The sequence below is a fragment of the Schistocerca americana genome, chromosome 4 (assembly GCF_021461395.2).
Source record: "Schistocerca americana isolate TAMUIC-IGC-003095 chromosome 4, iqSchAmer2.1, whole genome shotgun sequence".
Classification (NCBI taxonomy): domain Eukaryota; kingdom Metazoa; phylum Arthropoda; class Insecta; order Orthoptera; family Acrididae; genus Schistocerca; species Schistocerca americana.
In genome coordinates, this window is record NC_060122.1 from 333,508,492 (window position 1) to 333,532,937 (window position 24,446).

At 38.5% G+C, this 24,446-nt stretch overlaps 1 protein-coding gene across 1 annotated transcript in view; it reads left to right on the top strand.

The window, feature by feature from the left end:
* The window catches only part of LOC124613165, a 178,832-nt gene that overhangs the window by 32,579 nt on the left and 121,807 nt on the right, over positions 1-24,446 (top strand). The window contains exons 9-10 of the mRNA XM_047141795.1: positions 10,170-10,369; positions 15,297-15,460. Coding sequence (XP_046997751.1) covers positions 10,170-10,369; positions 15,297-15,460 — 364 coding nt within the window. The remainder of the gene's footprint in view (positions 1-10,169; positions 10,370-15,296; positions 15,461-24,446) is intronic.

Here is a 24,446-nt window from a genome sequence, read left to right on the forward strand (position 1 = left end):
GAGGTATGTTCTTATATTGGAGATTTAATACAAGAAGTTAAGTCTTGACGTAAGGAACTGCCTGCCTTGAGGCACCGTAATTCATCACACACAAATTACCCAGACTATATTTATCCAGTATTTGAGTATGGGAGCACTTAGTGACTTCCAATGAACTTCATACACAATTTCAAACCTTCTTGGAACTTTTTCTCACTGTTATCCCCTCTCAAAATAATGAATGGGAAAAAAAAGGAGTTTATCGCTTACTACGTTTTCGCTGTTCATGCAATAAAACTTCAGCATGAGGTATGATGTTTTTAATTTATTATAGCTTTTTTACTAATTTGGCACAGTATCCACATACACCACTGAATGTTGCTGCAAAATTGTATCATTATCCGACCCACTGTTCAGGAGATATGTCATAAATATTGAAATGTGTGAAGAACTTGATTTTCTTAAAATGGAGCACAAGCAACCCATATAATATTCATCTAATATTTAATAATGAGAACATTTAATGACTTCCAACAAACTTTAAATGTAATTTTAAACTGTTTTATACTTGGGAGTTTCATTGAAATCTGGAGGGTGGGAGCTACAGGTAGACAGAGAAAGTGAACAAGAACAAAAGGATTGACTGAAAATGCAATAAGAGGTAACAAACAGTGTGTTCCAGCCCCTTATTGTATATGCTTATTGTATATGTGCTTGTTCCCCAAGTATTGACACCAGACAAAATAAACCATTAAGAACAAAATTGTGTGGAATTAAGTCTTGAATGGCAGTTTCAAAAAATGTGTTGTTTTCAAGTGGGTTTTTTTTTTTTTTTTTTTTTGCCCAGGGCAATGAGGTAGCAACGTTGAAATTCGTTATCAGCACAAAAAACAGTAATTTTTCAGGACGTCTCCAAAACTATACACTTAGACTTGCTGATTTTGTTGTTGAAAGCATCAGAAAATTAAGCTACTTTGCTTGTATATTCATTGATTAATGTCATATGAAATAATTTTTGGACATTTCCATTCATTAACAAACAAATATGGTCCAAATGTAATATCCAGTGTGTATCTTCAAACATGATATAGTTAATTGTTGAAAAACTACAGCAAAACAACAGCCTCATATTAAATTTATTCATTTTTTAAGTTTGGCATCAGTAATCATATAGGGGCCTCGAAATGTAGCATCTGTTTTGGAAAAATTAGCTTCTGTGTTTGACATAATAAGGATCCTTTTTTTTCTTTCCTCCTTCTTTTAAATGATCAAACATACAAATTTAAAGTTTGTCATATTAAATACCTGAAGATGAAGAAAAAACAGTTACCAAAGATAAAATAATAATAAAAGAGAATAAATAGTTGCTATGTTCCATGTAAGAACTTTTTAAGTGGAGTATTTGCTTCTGCCAACACTTCAACTGTTTTTTTCCAAATTAGTGTTCTCTTCTTTTCGATGTGTTTAAGCTTTCAGCAAATTACTGTTTCTGTTGAGAAGCAGCAGCATTTCTTGCTGGTGCACAGAATTCTCTGGTTTAAGGTGTTTTAAACATTATCTTTATTTTCTGACTCGGTTAAATAATTACGTAATCTGCAGTGCACTTATTTTGATTCTATGAAGAATTTAGAAATAAAGGAGACAACTCACTGAAAGACAGAAGTGCTGTTTCGTCGATAGGTACACAAACAAAAGATACAGAGCCTGGCTAGCTTTTGGAATGCACTTTCTTTTACATCCATTTTCATCCTTCAGCTGACTGCCAGTTCTTTCCTGGCCCCACAGTGAGTGCCTTAGGGTGTGGCAGGGCTGTGGGTTGGGGTAGATTGAGGGATGGAGAGAGGTAGGAGGCAGGGAGTGGTTGGGGAGAAGTGGCTCATGGGAGAGTGGAGAGCCATCTGTGGGCTGGCTAGAAATGCAGGCAGAGGGGACAAATGGTAAACAGCTGGGCACACGGCATTGTAGATAACAGCACACAACTAGCTGATGTGAGGACACAAAGTGGGCAGGGGATGGGGCGTGCGCGTGTACACACACACACACACACACACAAAAAAAATTGGGTGGAGGGTGAGGGGCAGTGAGTTACCATAGGTTTATGCCAGTAAGGTTATGGAAATGAAGCATGTGCTGTAAGGATAGCTCCCATCTGCACAGTGCAGTCAACTGAGCACTCAAGTGACTGACGTAGAAATTAAGCTGCTTGGAATAAAATAGTTCATCTGGATACGATTTACTTTGAAATAGTATTTATTAGGTAAATTTGTATTTTCACATTTTCAGCCATCATTCATATCTATATCTGCACTTATTGCAGACACAAATTTTTCAGGCCTCTAGTTAATCGGTGAATAAACCAGTACCAAAAGTAACAAAGCCTTCGAGCCAATCTGTCAGATATGACGAGCAACTTGGCACTGTAGAAAGTCAGATTTTTCTAAAGATAAATGGAAGAACTGGGACTAGTAATGTAGTATCATTAGAAAATAATGCAGGAATTCAGGAGAGCACACGGACCATGACAGAGGTTCATACCGATAATTGAACTAAGTGAAGTAAGAAAAATGGGGATGGTAGTAAGGATCTGACAAAAAAAGCATATAAAATGTGGTTGTTAGTAAGGGACAAAAAAGCGAACAGTGTCACAATAATAGTGACTAAAGAAATGGTGACCAGAGTACTTCATTTGGAAAATTTGTGCAACAGAATAATTAAAGTTAAGTTAATCATAGAAACAAATGTCCTTGATGTTAATCCAGGTTTATGCTGCTCAAATAGGACGGGAGACAAATGAAAACAAGTAGCTTATCACTGTATCTAGGACGCTGTAACGTCTAACAAAGCAGTGAGTTTAATACTAGAGTTGAAAATATAGAGAAGGATATGAAACAGCCATAACAAAACACGGAGAAGATCACAGAAATGATGAAGAGGAGGTGTTACTAAAGACAAGCCTGAAAAAATTGTATCTTTGGTAATGGGTAGTAGAAGGAAAGAGTGAGTCACCAGTTTACCATATACAGTTAGAATTGTCAACAGAAATCCATAATACACTATGTAATAATAAATGAAGAAATCAGAAAATGTACAAGAGAAGTGAAAGGGAAATCAAACATTAATCATCACAGCAGCCACAAATTAAGATATGGTAAACAAGGAGAAAAAGATAGTCAAAAATCAGATGTCAGAAACTGAAAGGTAGAGAAACCAAAGAGATTGATTAAGACACAGTTTCTCAAAGATGAGATGAAGAATGGAGAAGGTTTGTTCAGGCCTTAGTGGAGACAGAAGAAGAAACATGTGGAAGGACATCAACAAAAGTCACACACAAAGAAATTCCATGGTGGAAAGAGAGAATTGCAGGAGCAGTCAAGAAGAAGAAGAAGAGTAACACATGGAGAAAATAGTTAAAACGGAATGAAACATAATAAAGACAAATGGAAACAACTAAACAGAGCAGCAAGGAAAATTATAGCATTGTCTAAGTAGACGTCTTGGGAAAAATTCACAAAAGAAATAGAAGAGAATTTTAAGGATAACAAGAAGACATTATAGCACGTGTAACATAGTAAAAGGAAACAAAAAGAAAATACTTAAAAAGGCATCAACAAAGATGGAAATTTATGTGGGAGGAAGAAGAAAGGTGGAAAGTATAGAAAGAATACTTTCCAAACCTATACAAAAGACAAGACAAAAAAAATAAACATAATGAAATGGAGGGAAATGAAAGAAGTACCATTATATATAATAGCCCGTTGTGCTAACCGCTGTGCCACCTTGCTCAGTAGGAGCTATTGTAATTCAGTGCTGTATAGAATAGAGAGGATATTATGGACCTATGGAGAAACTCCTGATGATTGGACAAAGGCCATTATCATACCTGTTTTCAAGCAGGTAACAGGATGCTCTATGAGAACTACAGAGGAATAGCTGTATATGGAATGAAAAATGTTGAAGCTCCTTTAGAGGATGACATCACGGTGGAAATGATAAAAGCTACAGGAGCTGTTGGTTGTTTGATTTGGGGGAGGGGATAAAACAGCAATGTCATTGGTCCCATCACATTATGAAAGGATGAGGAAGGAAGTCAGCCTTGCCCTTTCAAAGGAACCATCCTGACATTTGCCTGAAGTGATTTAGGGGAATCACAGAAAACCTAAATCAAGATGGCAGGACATTGGTTTGAACCATCATCCTCCCGACTGCGAGCCCGTTGTGCTAACCGCTATGCCACCTTGCTCAGTAGGAGCTATTGTAATTCAGTGCTGTATAGAATAGAGAGGATATTATGGACCTATGGAGAAACTCCTGATGATTGGACAAAGGCCATTATCATACCTGTTTTCAAGCAGGTAATAGGATGCTCTATGAGAACTACAGAGGAATAGCATTACTGTGCCATTGCTTGAGCTTTATAAAATTATAACATTACAGAAGACCAGGAACAAAAAAAAAAAAATAAGACAACAGCACCAATGATTTCCTCTTGGAAGATCAACTGTAGCTGTCATATTTACAGTTATGCACGTAGTAGAAGAGAAATAGGAACTTGGGAAAGATATTGTAATTGCATTCATAGATATCCAAAAGACATATGGCACTGTAGAATCAGAGAGATTTGACAGGGTCTGAATAGACTAAAACTGTCATAAGGAATTCATGCCTGAATTGTGTTGCAATAGATGGCAAAAAAATCTGAATAGTTGAGAACAAATAGAGAGATTCAACAAGGAAGTGTGCCCTCACCAGCACTCTTAAAATAGTCGTGGACATCAAAGGAGTGCAGACTGACACTTATCCACAAAGTCACATAGTAATGTTTTTGTGGCCTTCAGTCCAAAGATTGGTTTGAACCACTAGTCTGTTCACGTGCATACCTCTTCATTGCTGCATAATACCAGTGACTACATCTTTCTTCTGGTTGAACCTGCTTACCCTAGTCAAGCCTTTTATTCCTCCTCAACTTTTTATCCCCCTCCCCCTGCCCCACTCCACGCACACACTCTCGCTTCTCACCATTAGCAGATTAACTACTACTTGATGTAACAGGATGTGTGCTGTCAACTGATTCCTTCTTTTAGTAACATTGTGCAATAAATATCTTTTCTTTTGAATCCAGTGCAGTACCTGTGCATGAGTTACTTGATCTGTCCATCTAATCTTAAGCATCCTTTTGTGACACCATATTTTCAAACCTTCTATCCTACTTTTGTCTGTAATGTTTATCATCCACATTTCATTTCCAGTATGGCTACACTCCAGACTAATACTTTCAGAAAAGACTTCCTAACATGTCTGCAGCTCGTGGTCTACTGACTAGCATTGCTGCGTCAGGATCACGAGGTCCTGGGTTCGATTCCCATTCAGGTTGGGGATTTTCTCTGCCCGGGGACTGGGTGTTTGTGTTGTCCTTATCATTTCATCATTATTCGTGCCAGTGACTAGTTGGGCTGTGTAAAAATTGGGACTTTGTATGGCTGCTGATGACTGCACAGTTGACTGCCCCATAAACCAAACATTGTCATCGTCATCATCATCACCACCACCACGTCCTAACACTTAAAGTTATATTCAGTTTTAACAAATTTTTCTTTTTTGAGAATGCTGTCTGCATTTTATGTCCTCCTTATGTCAGCCTTTTTCAATTATTTTGCTGTAAGAATAGCAGAACTCTTCTACTACTGTTAGTATCTACTCTCCTAATCTACTTCCCTCAGCATCATCTAATTTAATTTGATTACATTCCAGATTACTTAATTTACACTTTCTTCATCGTATACTCTCTTTTCATGACAGTACTTTTCATTCAGCAGCTCTTCCAAGTTGTTTGCCATCTCTGACAGATTTTACAGTGTCATTGACAATCCATTCTTTTGTTTCTTTTTTGTGAACTTTAATTCCCTTTCCAGATTTCTCCTTGGTTTCCTTAAGTGCTCATTCATTGTACAAATTAATTAACATGGGAGATAGGCCCCAAGCCTGATTCTCTTCTTCCCAATTACTGTTCATCTTTCATGTCCTCTATAATATAACTGCATTCTGGTTTCTATATGAGTTATTTATAACTTTTTCGTCCCTGTGTTTCATTCCTGCTACCTTCAGAATTTCAAAGGGTGTATTGTAGCAACGTTGTCAAAAGCTTTTTATAAATTTACAAATGCTATGAATTTGGGTTGCTTTTCTTCAGCCCAGCCTCTAAGACAGGGGCGGGCAAACGTTGCACGCGGCTCATGAGCGCACAGCGCTGTACGTGTGCTGCTCGCGTGCAGGCATCGACCGGAGCTGTGGCGACAACCGGCAGGTTGCGGCAGTGTAGTGCCAGGCTAAGCTGCGGACGTTGATGCGAAGCGAGCACTATGTAGTGAACGTTGTATTTCAAGAAACGGAGAAGTGGAGATTTGCTATCTTTTAAAAAGTAATCATTTTTTCTTTGTGCAAAAACGTGAAAATTCGAAATGTTTAATTTGGTAGTATTCTCGCTGGTCAACGGAAGTTTAGTATTGAAGGCCATTATAATAAATTTCACAAGTACGAGTACAATTTATTGTCAGATTCTGAGCGGATGGGGAATTGACTGAGCTTAAGAAGAGCGATCTGACGATACCAGATGAATCTGTCGTAGTTGGCCGGCCGGAGTGGCCGAGCGGTTCTAGGCACTACAGTCTGGAACCCCGCGACCACTATGGTCGCAGGTTCGAATCCTGCCTCGGGCATAGATGTGTGTGATGTCCTTAGGTTAGTTAGGTTTAAGTAGTTCTAAGTTCTAGGGGACTGATGACCACAGCAGTTAAGTCCCATAGTTCTCAGAGCCATTTGAATTTGTCGTACTTGTTGTTGTCACGAGAGATCTGCGATTTTCTCTCGTCATGTCTCTCATCTAACTCATTTAACATTTTATGGAGCACTGTTTTCAAGTTTTCAGGACGACAACAATAATAGCCCAGCGGTATGTGCAAGTTATAAGACTGCGCTTAATATAGCGAGAGCTGGAAAACCATTTGCTGAATTAATAAGTCTCGGTTAAGAGCAAACATCAGTGATGAAAATTTACGTAACTGTTTGTGTTTGTCTGTATGTAGAAATTTTGTTCCAGATATTAAATGTATTGTAAACTCCACCTGTGATAATTAAATAAAACGTATCGTAGGTAATAGGTACTCTTTCACACCATGATTTCTTTCAAGCACTCCTACTAACCTTATTCATTCACTCAATAAAGCAAGCTAGGAAACAAAACGCATTACAGAGGAAGGAGCGGACAGAAGGTATGGTGGGGATGGGAGATAAGCGGGTGGCCAGCTTGCCCCTGTGTGCACGCGGAACACCTGTTAACTGCACGCGTGCAAGTGCACCGCACATGTGCAGGATTCCTGGCAGCCCCTGCTCTAAGATAAGTTGTGGGATCATATTTGCTTCACATGTTCCTGCATTTCTCTGGAACTCAAGCTGATCTTCCCCCAAGGTTAGTTTGTACAAGTCGTTCTGTTCTGTAGACCTGTTGTGTTAGTATTTTGCAACTATGACTAACGAAACCAAGTTATTGATAATGCTCACATGTGTCGTAACCTGCCTTGGAGAACACTACATTTATTTTGAAGTACAAATGTATTTCTGCCGACTCCATATATCCTGTGTACCAAATAGAATAGTTCACTATTTGTTTTTTATTCAGGGAGTAAAATGACTACTGAAAAAGTAACTCCATAACTGCCAGTAGCTTTGCATAATTGGTGTAATACTTTTGTTCATGGAGGCACTGCAGATGATGTCAAGCCCCCCACTACCTTGCCCTCTTCTCCACCAACATTGGCCAACTTCATGGCTGCTGGCCTGTCTGCAGCTAACCACCATAACGATTCTGTTCCATAGAGATTTCACTCATGTGACTGAAGTCCAGTCTCTGTGTCAGCTTGTGTGCTGCAAGAACAGCCTCTGAAAAAGTCTTTCTGGCGTCTTGGCACATAAATGGCAGAAATTGTATGGGCCAATAGATATAAATCCAGTTCCCCACCTCCATGCCACCCCCCTTCCCACCCCCACACTCACCACCCACTGAGGACTTCTACTCATTGTGCGCCAGTTTCAAATTCTCACTCTGTTTCCTTTTCATCTCCTTCCAATTTGAATCTGTTCTCTTTTCCTTATTGCCATGAAATCCTTCTATCTGCAACATGCTTATTTTAAAGTCGTCTTTATCAGTTCTTTTTTTCTTTACTTATGTTGTTTGTCAATATTTATTGACTTTCAAATTCAGCTTCTTGTTGACGTCTTTTGTCAAATGCCTTTGCAAGCCTGTTCGATTAATCTGTTGTCATTTATTTATTTCATTTTTTAATATACTACTTCTTTTATTTTGTGCAGTAATGTATATTGTTCAAATAATAAAAGCTTCTTTCTACCACCAAAAAATTCCACAACACTGCAACATTTGAAGTTCCATCTGTCTTGCTGATGATTTGCAAGCAGAGTCTGACATATTACACACAGCAGAAAAACTTTTGAATGCTTGAATTGTTTTCTCTGTAAAAATCATTAATATGTGCACTGTAAAAACGTGATGTGGTAGTGACATGAACAAAAACGTGATTCGTGGCAAACTGCCACCTAGGAAGAGAGAAGTCTGCACTATCTAGAAATACGGAGTGTCAGTATAGTGTGCTACATTACTCCATGTATCAGTCACAGATGATTTTATCTACCACTTTGTTCTTCGCTACAAATTTCACTAACCAATTATTACAATTGAAGTAGAGGATATTTAAAGGAAAGGTAAGGGGTTGGGTTGTTTCGGGGCAGGAGACCAGACAGCAAGGTCATCGGTCTCATTGGATTAGGGAAGGGTGGGGAAGGAAGTCGGCTATGCCCTTCCAAAGGAACCATCCCGGCATTTGCCTGGAGCGATTTAGGGAAATCACGGAAAACCTAAATCAGGATGGCCAGACGCGGGATTGAACCATCGTCCTCCCGAATGCGAGCTCAGTGAGAAAGGTTAGGATACAACCCAATAAATAGATGTTTTGTCAGGAATGGAAGTGCCCTTCAGTGTAGTCACCATTTGCCTTCTAAACTAGATGCGGAAGAAACCCTTAAATGATTTTGAGGGCATATATAAGTATAATAGTTTACAATTTTTGAATATGTAAAATATGGCATTTCCATCGCAGTTTCAAGTCATTATAAATTTGAAAACTTAATAAACCACGGAATAATGTAGATAGAGAGGTAAAAATTGACACACATGCTTGGAATGACATGGGGTTTTATTAGAACAACAAAAAAAACAAACAAAATGTTTGACAGATGGCGCTAGACAGCAAAACTGCTACCGTGACGGGTGAGAGGTACGCCGATGTATTACAGAATTGCATCATCCCCAGCCTGGCTGATAAAGACCTGCTGGAACATACGATGTTTATGCAGGATGGTGCTCCACCTCATATTGCTAGATGCATGAAAGATCTCTTGTGCGCGTCGTTTGGTGATGATCATGTGCTCAGCCACCACTTTCCTCATGCTTGGCCTTCGAGGTCCCCAGACCTCAGTCCGTGTGATTATTGGCTTTGCGGTTACCTGAAGTTGCAAGTGTATCGTGATCGACCGACATCTCTATAGATGCTGAAAGACAACATCTGACGCCAATGCCTCACCGTATCTCTGGACATGGTTTACAGTGCTGTTCACAACATTATTCCTCGACTACAGCTATTGTTGAGGAATGATAGTGGACATATTGAGCATTTCCTGTAAAGAACATCATCTTTGCCTTGTCTTACTTTGTTATGCTAATTATTGCTATTCTGATCAGATGAAGCGCCATCTTTCGGACATTTTTTGAACGTTTGTATTTTTTTGGTTCTAGTAAAACCCCATGTCATTTCAAGCATGTGTGTCAATTTGTACCTCTCTATCTACATTATTCTGTGATTTATTCAGTTTTCAAATTTATACTGCCTTTTTGATCACCCGGTATATGACCCCTCTGAACCCTAATTGAAGAACATCTCTGTTCTAAACAGTCAGTGTTACACCGTATGTAGTGGTATAAAGCCTAACCCTTACCCAAAAGTGAATGAACAGAATCATGTCATTTTATTGAATAACCAAATGTTGTGATTTTTCTTTGTTTGCAAAGTCAGGACGGAAATATCTTTTGCCAGGTACAAAAAATAATATTTGCTTTATTTTCATAGTTCTTCTGCGAGGGCAGTGCCAGTCAAAGGAAGCAACAACAAAAACAGTTCTGCTTCTCAGGAAACTGCAGAAACAGTTTCTTCTGCAGAGGTACTGTGCAAGGGCAGTGATGCCAGTATTCGGATGTCTGTATCTCCACAAAGTGGGATGAGGAGGCAGTCAAGTGGCTCTGATGAATCCGTTATGTTATCACAAGGTGGTAAGTACAGCGTTATTATTTCATAACTCATCCCATGGTGTGGAATTATTTTATTCATTCCTGACATGGAAGGTAGATATTAACACTTACTGGTTAGTAGGGACCTGAAAACATAGTGCCAATTTTTGGCAAAATTCGCATCTACATTGTGAAAAACTTGCATCTAAATTTTTTGTATTTGCAAATCGTTAGTCAGACAGATTTAAAGAGTTGTCAGACAACATACCTGAAGAAGAAGCCATAGTGCTTTGAAATGGACTGTTTGCTTTCGCAGAAACTTCAACAGGTTTTTTTCCAAAATTGTCTTTGCTTGTTTTCTTTTCTGGCTCTATTTAAACTTTCAACAAATAACTGTTTTCTTTTGAGAAGCAGAAGTATTCTCCTGCCGGTGAATAGGTGATTTAAGGTGTTTCTCAGCTTTTTTTGTCAATTCGATAGTTAAAAATCTTCAGAGTATTGGTTTTGACCCTTCATGGACATTAAAAGCCTTGCATTCTATATTTGACAGTACTACACATAGATCTGATAAGATATAAGGAGCAGTCAAATGAAAATGAGATGGATCGAAAAAAGTAAGGAAACTATGTATTAATTCAAAAGTAATTACCATAACTGTTAATACCTTTATCCAACTGTGAGACAAGATGGTCAATGCATTCGTGGAAAAATGCTTGTGTTTGCCAACAGCACCATGATATTATCCAGGCACGCAGCTCATCCAAAGCAAATTGATGGCCATGAAAGTCGTTCTGCAGGGTTCCAAAAATATGAAAATGACATGGGGAGAGATCGGAACTGTTTGGAGGATGTTTGAGGGATTCCTAGCAAAAATTTTGCACTGTACTTTCCAGTTGTCAAGGCCCTTTCAACTACGCTGTAGAAGTTTTGCTAAGAAGCCCTTACACATCTTTCACACAGTCTCTATCTCTCCCCATGCCATCATATCATGGGAGCCCTGAAGAAAGACATTGGTGCCCGTTGATTTGCTTCGGGGGAAGAGATGCACACCTGGGTAAAACCGTGGTTCTGTAGGACAACTGCAGACTTTTTCCGTGAAGGCATTGACCATCTTGTCTCACGGTGGGATAAATGTATTAACAGTTACGGTGATTACTCTTGAAATAATGAGTGGTTTACTTGACTTTTTCCAGCTGCCTCATTTTCATTTGACTTCCCATAATACTTAGCAGAACTGAAAATAACTCTATTCACATATTGAGGAAAGACATTTGGCATGGTTTAAATACGTTCACAGGTTTAGAGTTCCAATCACTGTATGGCAGAGTGTGGATTCTCTAAATTGGCAGTTGTCTGCAAGTGTAAACAGTCTAGAGTTATTACCACTGCCCCATTATCATAGGGATCACCAATCCCATCTGGTATTGTGAGGGTCATAATCGATCTCTATGAAGGACCTGGATTAATATCTTCAGTCATTTCAAAATAAGAAAAGAAAACAGCAAGTAATGCACAACAGAAAGTATTTGGTAATGGCTGCTATGCAGTTAATTGCTGTGGTTGACAGTGTCGTAAATGAGGTACTTCAGGTCTGACCTCTATCAGTATTTGATGCAACCACAGTTCAAAACACTTGCCACCTAAAACTGCCATGTTAAAGTGTTCAGATTATACAAACTTTTGAACTTAAGCTAATTGGCAAACACATCTGCTTCTTGTTCTAAGATCCTAGGTCCAACAGTTGGATCTTACATTGCATTATGCAGCTTGTATCTATTCAACTGCCAATAGTATGTGTGACACCAGAGCATCAAGCACAGTGATATATTATTGCCTTAGTCCACTTTTTAGCTTGCAAACACATTCTTGGACACATTATCTTTCCAAATTGGGCTTTGTCAGATGATGTGCAATACCAGTATTAACCAAAAGTTGGGTACATTTTCATTTTTTATATGCAGAAAAGAAAGCTGTTTAAAGCTGCCTCTGAAAAATAGTTCATCTGGATACAATTTGCTATGAAAATTCATTTATTCAGTAATTTCACATTTTGAGGCAGAATTTGCATATGAAGGTCCCAATTGATGGATCCTTGCAAATTCTTAATCGTTTACAAGGTTATCCAAGGGTTATCTCTGGTAGCATTAGTTCAAGTACTAATAAAATATATTCAGGGAGATTGATGGCCGGGCCAAAGACTTTATTGAAATGATAATCTTTCTCTCTAGTGTAATTACATCATTACAGTAAACAGTATGTGGAGATAACATACATGAAGCTATTCATATTGAATGTGCATCAAAAAAAATGTACAGTTCTAAGTTAGAAAAAATTTAAGAATTAAGGATTGGTGAAAATGATTAATATGGGAAATGAGGAAACAAAGACAGTATGATCAGCCATAAGGTAAAGAAATGGGTAGATCATATCAAATACAGCTCAAGAAATATTGCAGGCGTTGGAAGAGACTACACTCCTGTTTGACAGAATTGCAGTGCAGGAAAGAATCATGAGAAGTGAATTTAGTTAATCATCTTAGGACGTGTAGTGATGAAAGGAATATCAGGTGTATAGAGCTCTAAACAATATTGCTTGTACAAACTCAATAATGAATTTAATTGTAATATACTTTGATAAGCCCTTGTACTGGTGGCAATGCATTGAAAAAGATTTGTGGTAATAATTACATTCCAGATATCTTTTGTCAAATTCCAAAGTTTGTCAGCATTGGCACTGGATGAATATTACACATATCACTATTTTCTAAATTTTAGCATGTTTCTTGATCAACAAATGTTTAGAATAGCATGCAGGCCATGGACGTAGTATTATCTGTTGTCTTAAGAAAAAGCCTGTTGAATACTATGTGCCCTCATTCTTCTTTTAGAATACAGTTCCACAGAGTTAAAGGAAGATTACCAAATTAAGTTCTTCAGCTTCAATATCAGTGCACCTTCTATTGAGAGTACTGATAGTTTGCATTTACCTTTATAAAGGGTGACCCATACTCCATGAACAATTTTTTCAGAGCTTTTCACAGATATTTTCTGATTGTTCAGGTGTAAGGGACCCGTGGTTTCCCGTGTCTTGTTACAGAGTAATTGCTTCTCCCTATTTATCTTTGTGTCTTTATTTCACTGAAAATGTCTACACAACACTGCAAATCTCAATGGTATGTGATGTGTGTCCTGTTTAGAAACAAACTTGTTCCATTCACTCATGGTATTTGCTGTCAGTAACAGTAATGCGTAATTTATTCTTCATCCTGAAGCTTGTTTTCAGTATTGCTTAGTTCTGGCTTGGATTAGTTTTTCTAGCATTGTTGTATGCTAACAGTGATACACAAGGGTATGGATAGACAGGTGTACTGATAGAAGAACTGATCAGTAAGCGCCTCATAGATGGATTCACTGTACGCAGTGGAAGAGCAGATTGCGATGTAACAGTGGGCCATTCCTGCAACAACAGCAACCATAAACAGTACTTTTAAACCTGCAGCTGTTAGCCTGTTGGTGTACTGCATTTTCACATGATCTCTTTGACGGAATTGTGTCTCTTTGCTAATTATATTAAGTATATAATAGTGATATATTTTTCTACTCATGGAGAACAATGAAAGCCACACAAAGTTTTACATGTCAAGGGGAAAAAGCACATGACTTGCACATAGCTCAGAAGGTATACAGTTACATATGCAGGGTAACTAATGAAATTGGTTTCAAGCAGGGCAGTCATAAGTGCCATTTTAATAACAAATGTAAAGATAACTAATATATTGATTTGAAACAATACCACATATTTTGTGAATGACGAAGTTCTGAAACATATCATCCATCTTATAATCTGTCCATCACAACCTGACCTACGAAACGAATAAAGACCTAATGAAGATACAGTGGAGGCAATTGACAAAAAAGTATAAAAGTACTGGAAGCATTGTATATGTTGATCAACAACAATCTTAAATGATACCAAAAATATCTTAAAGTAATTACCCAGCAGAGGTGAATAGCCTTATCATGAATGCAAGTTGTATTTTTGATCACCATAAAGATGGCCCATTGAGTTGCAGACAGGCACAACAAACAGACTGTTTACATATGCAGCTGCTGGCCACACACTCCCTCCCTCCCTCCCCCCCCCCCATCCCTCCCCTCCCCCCCCCCCCACCCACCCACCACCACCACCACCACCACCACCACCACCACCACCACCACCACCACCACTCCCATGCCTTCAGTCTAACAAGCAGCACATTGCTTCCCGCCACCGCCACCATACTATCCCTCCCCTCCCCTTCCCTGCTCCAGCCTCCTCCTTATCCCCACCCAATCACCACTCCCATCATGGACTGGTGCTGCTGCTCGCAGTGTGGTTTCAGTTGCTTGAGACTGCAGTCACGTGCGTGCGTGCGTGCGTGCGTGCGTGCGTGTGTGTGTGTGTGTGTGTGTGTGTGTGTGTGTGTGTGTGTGTGTGTCGCTGACGAAGGCCTTAACAGCCGAAAGCTATAATTGTGAGCCTTTTTGTTGTGCCTATCTGCAACTCATCATCTCTGCTATATGGTGAGTAGCAACTTTCTTTCTTATAATATTGTCAGATAATCAGTTTCTTTTCCTGCTGTATTATTTCTTTTGTGCTGTCTCAGCACCATTGCTAACAGACTGAAATGTAAGCATTCCCTAAAATTCTGTAGAGTTTGACCATTCTTCAGAGAGTAATTACTTTCAATACAGAGTAGACTACTTTTCAGTCACTTTACTTCAGTGCTGTTTTATAGCTTTACAGCTTCCACTGTCAATAGCATCATATTTTTCTTTCAGTGATAATGACTTGGTCGTAAAATATTATTCACCTTCCACCTTAACGTCATATGCATTTGGGAAATTGTTGAAAGTCTATGTTGCTGTCTAGACGTTCCAGTGGAATAGTGTATGATAAGATATTGTAATAGCTTGGAAATCTTGTACAGACACACCATCAGAGCAAAGCGATCTGGAGGGCCGAGTTTGTGCTTTAAGAGAGCAGCTAAGAAGACGTGAACTGGAAGCTGAGCAATTAAAGAAACTGCAGAGGAAGAAAGCTCGTAGGGAGGAACTGAAAGCTACGGAGCAGTCTTTACTGAAACAGATACAGGTATACTTTTATTACAAACTGCAATCTTTTAGCATTAATAAAATGCTTGAAGTTACAGTTAACATTATAATGGGATAGATTACTTACTTTTTATCACTAACAGAAGATCTAATAACCAACAACAACATTTCATGGCAAAATTTTGGTATCTTTGTTTTTAATGTAGAAAAAGGATAATGAGATTGGATTGTTTACGTTTACATAAGATGTTAGATGATGTGAATGGAAGCAACCTCACCTAAATTTATTGAGAGTATTGTGAAGTCATAACCAGAATCAAGTCCAAATCCAAACACAGGGTCACTAATGAAATACAACTCTTCACTGAAAGCATGTTTATTACGAACACCAGTATACAGCCAGAATAAAACTGAACTCCTCTATGGAAATTGTTGCTACTTATACAAACATCGAATATGCCAGACTATACAAACATTACAAACGTAAGAAATTTCAAGAACCTCCCAGAACTGATAATTACTAAGTAATTGCTGGTGATCAGGTTTGAACTGACGACACACAGCACTCCAGCCAACAATACTAACCAATTTGGATGCAGCACTTCTTGCATCATTTCTACCTCTCTTGGGGAAACAGGACTCATGGTTCCTATTGGAGCCAACCACAGTGCCATAGATCTAGATCTTGTAACTGATCCTCTGTACGGCAACACTGGCAGAGCGTTGCATTCTGGCCGTATTGTAACGTTCTCTTCATGATGATGAGCATCAAACGTAGCCCCTCTTATTGAAGCTTCACAGTTGTCAAGTGGGTCTTCAGTTTCCTTGAATGAGAAACACGTACATCAGTCTGTGCCTCAGGACTGCAGTTAGGCTGTATACAAATGACATGAACAACAACTCTCCACTTTTGTCTTCTTGAGGAAGGGTCATAATCCTCGACTGCATATGTGACATTGGAGAAGCATTGAAAAGTACAATACAGCAACAATTAGTTTTTAGTGACTTACTCAATGGTCCTGCATTCCGCAAAGGCATAAAGATCCGTACCAAGTCTCATGGGCTGTCACTCACTAGCCGATGCTTGACATTATATCACTCTGTCTTGGGCATCTAGGATCCATATGTAAGCCAGCTGTCTTGCTGCTTCAATCCTGTTTATGGGGTGTTTCATTTAGTCATCTTGAGTATAATCTGGCTGAAACAGGAACAGTGTATGCATATTCATTTTGGCCTCTTGACCTTGCCCAGAATGATTGGTGTGAAGGTTGTAATAACTTGCTTCACTATGTTGTATGCGAATGTCATAACACGCAGTATTGTATCGCAATTTCTCTGAGAAGCATCATAGCATTGAGAACGTATCAGCCAACATCTTATTGAAGTGTTCTGTGAGGCAGTGTATCTGTGGGTGTTGATGCAACATAAAATTACCTCCGATATTTGGTTAAAAGATCCTAGTAAACTTGTCATGTCAAATTTGGATAAAATCGCAAGCTTTTGATAACTACCTCCATCATCATCATTATAAGATGCCATATCTAACTGTCAAAAAACTGGCAAGTCTCCCACTTTTACGCCAACAGGACAGGGTGCATTATGTCATGACAATATGAAAATGGCGCATACTGAGTTGGTGCCCTCTACAACTATAGTTTATGTTTGGGCTCTCTACCCAGTGTTGTCCTTATTAGATGTATTGTTTGAAGAGAAAGCAGATGAATGACTTGGCCATTCTGTGTATTGAAAACTGACACATACAGATCTGTATCTCAGAGGCCAAAGTTTTCACCATCCCTAATCCACAGAACCAGTACTATTTCAGACAAGGAGCACTTCAGCTCTGAGATGAATCATCTGATGACAGCATTCGGAAGGAACACTTATTTAGTCCATGGTAAGAGGGGAATGCTGTTGAGGAACAATGCATAGTGTGGCTTCCATTCTGTGTTACAGCAACTGTTAAGATAGGGAGAGTCCTAAATAGGCAAAGAATCAGACCAGTGTTTCACCTACCCAGAAAAATTGAGGAAACAATCTTGTTCACATTGATCGGTTTGCCGTGCCTGCTAACCATACTTCCAACATGCAGTCAGCAGAATGTTTTTGATCATTGTTTCTGTTTTTTGGTTTTTAACATTACATGTGACAACCAGACCATTTATGTCATGACTTTAGCACAATTCATTTACATGAAGATGTTCTAAGAAGAAAACCAGTCATAGCTCAATAAATGTGTAGTAATACGACTGAGATAGTTTCGATTAGTGATTAAAATTAAGGAGATGTGGTGACCTCTTAAAGATGTTCTTGGACTGAGAGTGCCAGGGATTTATAATATTGTTTGCATTTGTGGCACCAATTATATTGGGACAATCTGTATGGAGTGTTCCCAATCGCTGTGTTAAATAAACACAAGATTGAGTTTGAACTGCAAGAATTCTGGCCTACATTTTGAACTGTTGTATTTTGTGATAAGAGAAGCAATGGAAATTAGACTTTATGACAAAAACTTGAATACAGACAGCAGCTATGCAGTTAGCATTGTATGGAAGGATGCATTTGATAAAGAAAGAGCACAGAGAAAATCACATAATTTACTGCCTTATGCGAGTGATAGTGCTGCTTGTAACACAAGATACAGAGCACAGATTTAATTTGTAGAGATAGTGTCACCATACTTCAATCAGATGCCATCCTTTCAGCGTAAAAGTGGGAGCCTCATCATCAGTTTCATGACAGTCAGACATAGACCTCTGACAATGATGGGATAGTCATCGAGAGCTTCAGATTTTATCCAAATTTAACTTGGCAAGTTTTCCAAGAAATTTTTATCCAAGACTCCCATTGCAAAGGACTACATAGCCATACCTCTGATACTATTCCCAAGTGCAAAGCTTTTCCACAATCAGTTATCATCATATGAGGTAACCCATGCTTCAAAATAATGTCTTCCTCAAACAAAGAATTTTGCAGTTTCCAGAGTTTCAGCAGTCACCACAGCTTTGATGACAGCATAGTGGATGAAGTAGTCAGTGTAGAATATTATTTATGGATTCCTGTTTATTGACATCAGGATCCTCCCCAATAGATTGATTCCTATTCGGTGGAATAATGCTGTTGTGTGCAGATTTCTTACCAGATGCCACAGAGGTAATTGTAGTAACTGCATCACTGGCATCCCTTTGTAGTGTCACACATAGTGTCTAACATGTTAGTATAGACCTGGTTAGGGACAGCTGCATGAAATTCTATCCAGGATCTTTACGAAACCTAAGTGACCATGCGTAGAAGCTAAGTTTGTAGGACAGCCACAATCAGTATTTTTTATTAACTTGTTTCACTCAGTTTAACAAGAGAATCATCATAGAAGAAGGATATCTACGGCAATGTTAGCACAGGCATTCCTGATGCGGTTGACAATATCTTCACAGCCTGTTGGTACTTGCTGGTACACCTTATCTTTTAAATATCCCCACAGAAAAAAATCCGGGGCGTAGTGGGCCAATTAATAGGGCTACCTTTGCCAATCCACCAATCAGTGTAAATGTGGTCTAATACATCCCATGCTTTAATTGCACAATGCACTGGGCAGCTGTGCTGCTGAAACCACAAACAATGTTGAATACCCAGAGCAACATCCAGCAGTAGTACTGGTAGTTCCTGTTCCAAACATGTTCAATATTTGCATCCATTCAGTGTACTGTCAATAAAATACTGAGCAAAGAGTTTGTTCCCCATGGTGCCACACCATATGTTAACCAACCAAGGATGTTGATGGTCAACTTGCCGTAAGCAGTGGGGATTGTCTACACTTCAGTAATGCACATTGTGCCATTTCATGTTACCATGGTTTGTGAAACTCGTCGGAAAATAGTACCTTGGCAAAGAATGTCGGGGTCGTTTGCATTTGTTGATGTGCCCATTCACAAAACACTACCTGGTTATAGAAATCAGCACTATGAAGTTCTTGATGCAGTGACAAGTGGTATGAATGATACTTATGATGATGCAGTAGTGTGACGATACTACATATCGACTAGAATCGTGGTGTAATTGCTGGGCGCTTACCTATTGTTTGTGGTGCACCACTGTTGTTATAGCTATTTCATTAGCTTCTGTAACACGTTTGCTTCGTTTCTTTTTGCCGGTCTGCCATCAGACATAAAGGCATTCACAACCTTGTAAAAGAAGAAACTAGAGCGAACTTTCTCCGGAAAATGCTGGGCATACAAGGCAACAGTAGCCTCAACATTTCTCCTACATTCTCCGTAAATCAGGATATTTGAGTTCTCTCTTCCGTGGTTGCAACATCCATCGTCCACTTACACGTCTGTACTCCAAGTGATAGGAAGGTGTGAAGACAATAAAAACTACACAAGTATTCTAATGTTTAGCACCGCTGTCTCATCTACATCTGTATGATTTATGAGCTCCGGTCGCAGTGTGCTGCCTGTTATAATACATCATGGTTCACTACACGGCCACGGTGGTGCACTGAGTAGCCTCTATCCAATGTGTCAGAGGAATACAACATTACAAAAGGAGTTTCCAATTAGAATTTATGAAATACTGGCCTGTCCTATCCCCGCAGCATGGAGATGGGGTCCCATGTGCCATTATTCAAGGGCCATTGAGCAGCGTGTCGTAAATTACAATTGTGTGCTCATTTCTATTCCTCTGATTACGGCACACTCTGTGGAGAAATAAAGGAAACGCTTCAGACAAAACGTATGTAGATTTTGCTGTAGTACCATCATCAAAAATTTGACATATGGGGATTCCCATTGAAAGTTAAGTAGTTCACACACACACACACACACACACACACACACACACACACACACACACACACACACCGGGTGGGATGGCAGGTCGAGTGTGGTATCATTATCATTGGATGTCCCCCTCCAAAACAAAATAAATTGGAATTATAATTTTTTTCGTTCAATGTGCAGTTTTGAGATATTTCATCAATGTCTTCTGTTAAAATTATACTCTGTTTAAATACAGAGACTGGATCTACCTCACAAAAACTGATTTAATTCAATTACTGTATCATTATCAAACTATGGTAGATAACTGTCATTTACTATGAAATATTTTTAAACTGTCAAAGGAAATGCAAATTTAAACATGAATCATCGCATTTATGGGTTGTACACATAGACATGTCATCGCTGTATTACACAAGTTACACTATGTTGATATATCTGTTGAAATACATCATTAAAAATATCTCTACAAGTGCACATACAAAAAGTACACATTTGAAAATACTTCTGTAAGGATAAAATGCCAAATAATTAAGATTGTCTTGATGGGGCAACTATATTATATTGTTAAACAACTGGAAGAATCTGTGTAACTTAAATTCGTTTTGAATAGTGGAAAGTCCAGGTTGGAATGTCAACAATTGTAGAAAGGTCAGATTGCTATTCACTGTAAAGATGACACATTGAGTTGCACTCAGACGCAATGGGAAGACTGCTACACAGTAAACGTTTGGCTAAAGCCTTTTATTCTACTCAGTGTCTGTTTTTTCTCTTCTTTCCTGCAGTTTTTGGCCAAAAGCTTAATGTGCAACAATCTTTTCATTGTGCCTGTCTGCAACTTGACATTCCCCTTTACAGTGGGTAGCAATCTATCCTTTACATAATTGTTAAATTAGTTTTGATTCATTAATAAATTTTGGGGTTTGTCTTATTTTCTTTGAAAATTTGTGATTCCTCCCATATGTTCAACAAATGGCCTTTCTCTGTGGCGTGAAGGTTGGAATTTAAATTGCAGTGTTCTTTATAATCTACTTTAAGCTGTCTTCCAGCTTGGGAGGTATACATCCAATTTCTTTATATACTCTTGAATTACCATATTTGTCACCATTTAACATTAAATTTCAAGAAATCTGACAGCTCCATAATCCCACTGCCATGGTTTTATGTGGTATAAAATTACATTTAATTATTTCTAATGTTCCATCAGCTTGTATATTCATAAACATATTTGTAACATCCCAGGAGGTGAAAATTGCATTCTCTGGGCTATTCATATTTACTACATGTTAGCAAATTGGATGCTATTCTTAATGATTAAAGTTTTGTCATAAATGTACATTCTTTTAAGTTTTTTTAAAAAATAGGTACGAATATGTAATTTAGTTCACAATTGGGAGCATATTGATTATTATTAGTAAGTCTAATTGACCGATCAGGTTTGCGTGATGTACTCCAAACTCTTGCAGTGGTAATTTCCAGGTTAATTAACTTTAATCTACATTTCCTTTCTAGCAGATCAAATAGTGACTGAGAAGAATCAGTTTCTCTTTTTAGCTCCATTTGGAATTTACTGAGTGGGTCTTTACTAACTGGCCTTTACTAACTTTGTGTTTGACATTGTGTTCAAAATAATGCATTATTTTGTCAACATAATATTTCTCCTATAATGGTACTGCCGTATTACCGTCATCAGCTTTTATAACTAGAGCAGCTTTCAGCAATCCTTTATTCAAAATTTTAATGGTATTAAGTTCCTGTATACTAGTAGTATTTGCATTTATCGCTTCCTGTAGGGCTTGCTTATTTGTAAAGGAGCTGTAGTTTCTTCATTTTTTAATTTGGCAGACACACAAGCCATTTTTACTTCAGAAATGATGACAAAACAGTAATGCAGGAGTATATAAAATAAATTGTCAAACTTGTCAGAGGATGTATATTGGCCAAACCAAACGACCATTTGAAGTACATTATAAAGAACATTGTAATTTAAGTTCCAACTGTACAGCACTGGGTGAACATTTGAAGACAACTAACCATACTTTAGTTGAGATTCAAGATAGCACGAAAAGTACCCACATCACGGATAAAGACCTTTTGTTAAACATATTGGAGAGATTAGAAATTTTCTAAGAAAAGAGGAGAAACCCACAAAATTTATTAAATGAACAAAACAAATTTAATTTGCATAGATTCTTCCAGCTGCTTGATGATGTGTTATAGACGGCCTGTCAAGAAATGAATTACATTACCTACCATTTTTCCATACAGAATGCCCATTCTATGTCAAGTGGTCTCATTTCAGAAAAAGTTCTCACACGACCGTCGTGGATTATGCTGAAATTTTATGTGAACATTTGTACATTTTCCTAATGAACATCGGTAAAGTTTCTTGATCACTAATTCAATACTTCCAGAGATATAGTCATTCATTTTACCCCAGAGTGCAACTATCAACAGTGCACTTGAGAGGTTTGGCTACTTCAAGACATTGTATATCCAGCAATAGGTGAACTTGGATGATAAGCAACCATTTTTGCCCTATTGGATCATAGTTCCTCTAATACAGTGTTCCATTTATTAATTGAAATTCTGCTTCAGACAATTCCTCGTTCTTCAAGGATTCTTTGCTTTCCAGCAGTGCTGGATCTGACCATCAAGTCAATTGTTGGATGTTTCTACCAGCCACCCAACTCTGCTGTGTCAGATCTAGAATCATTCAAAGAAAATCTGTGGTCAATAGCACATAAATATCCAGATGATACAATACTGGTTGGAATCGACATTAACTTGCCAAGTGTAGACTGGGATGTCTATGGATTCATTGCCAGTGGTACAGACAGACAGACAGTCATGCAAAATGCTTTTGAACACATTTTCTGAAAATTGTCTTGAGCAGCTAGCTCGGCACCCCACACGCAATGGAAATATCTTGGACCTTGTAGCTACAAATAGGCCAGACCTTATCGACAATGTCCGTAAAGAAATGGGGATTAGCGATCATAATGTCATTATAGCAACTATGATTACAGAAGTTAATAAATCAGCCAAGAAGGCTAGGAGAGTGTTTCTGGTAGATAGAGCAGGTAAGCAGTTATTAACATCTCACTTAAACAGTGAATCTGCAAACCCGTCGTTCCTTTAAGATGGATGTAGAGGACTTACGGACAAAGTTTAAGCAGATTGTAAACCATGATCTGGAGAGCTATATGCCTAGTAAATGGACAAGACCCACAATGGTTTAATAACGAAATTTAGCAGATGCTGAGAAAGCAGAGACTGTTGCACTCTTGGTTCAAACAGGAACACATAAATGTCGACATATGAAGGTTGGGAGAGATACATGCATCTGTGAAAAGATCTGTGCGCCTAGGATACAACTACTACTACTACCATCAGCCTTAGCAAAAGGTCTGGCAGAGAACCCGAGAAAATTCTGGTCATGTGTAAAATTGCTCAGTGTGTCTTAGCCTTCCATTCAGTCCCTTCTTGACCAGTCTGGTGTGGCAGTTGGAGGTAGCAAAATGAAAGCTGAAGTTTTAAATTTCATGTTCAAGAAATCATTCACATAAGATAACTGCACAAACATACTGTTGTACAAGGATACTGTTGTTTGACCATCAGACTGACTCCTGTATGGATGACATAGCAATAAGCATACCTGGCTTAGAGAAACAACTCAAGGATTTGATAGCAAATAAATCACCAGGTCCGTATGGAATCCCAGTTCGATTTTACCAAGAGTACTCTATGGCATTAGCCCCTTACCTACCGTGAATCTCTCGCCCAGCGCAAATTCCCAAGCGACTGAAAAAAAGTGCAAGTGGCTCCAATACATAAGAAAGGTAAAAGATGGACCCGCAAAATTGCAGATCAATATCCCTAACTTCTGTTTGCTGCAGAATCCTTGAACATATTCTCAGTTTGAATATAATCAGCTTTATTGAGACTGAGAAGCTTATGTGCATGAATCAGCATGGTTTCAGAAAGCGTCACACATGTGAACCTCATCTTGACCTGTTCTCACATGATATACCGTGAACAATGGATGAAAGACAACAGGCAGATTCCATATTTCTAGATTTCCAGAAAGCATTTGGCATAATGCCCTATTGCAGGCTGTTAATGAAGGTATCAGCATATGAAATAAGTTCACAGATGTGTGAGTGGCTCAAAGACTTTTTAAATAATAGAACTCAGTATGTTGTCCTCAACAACATACTGGGGGGAAGCATACGCGCACGCACTATAGGT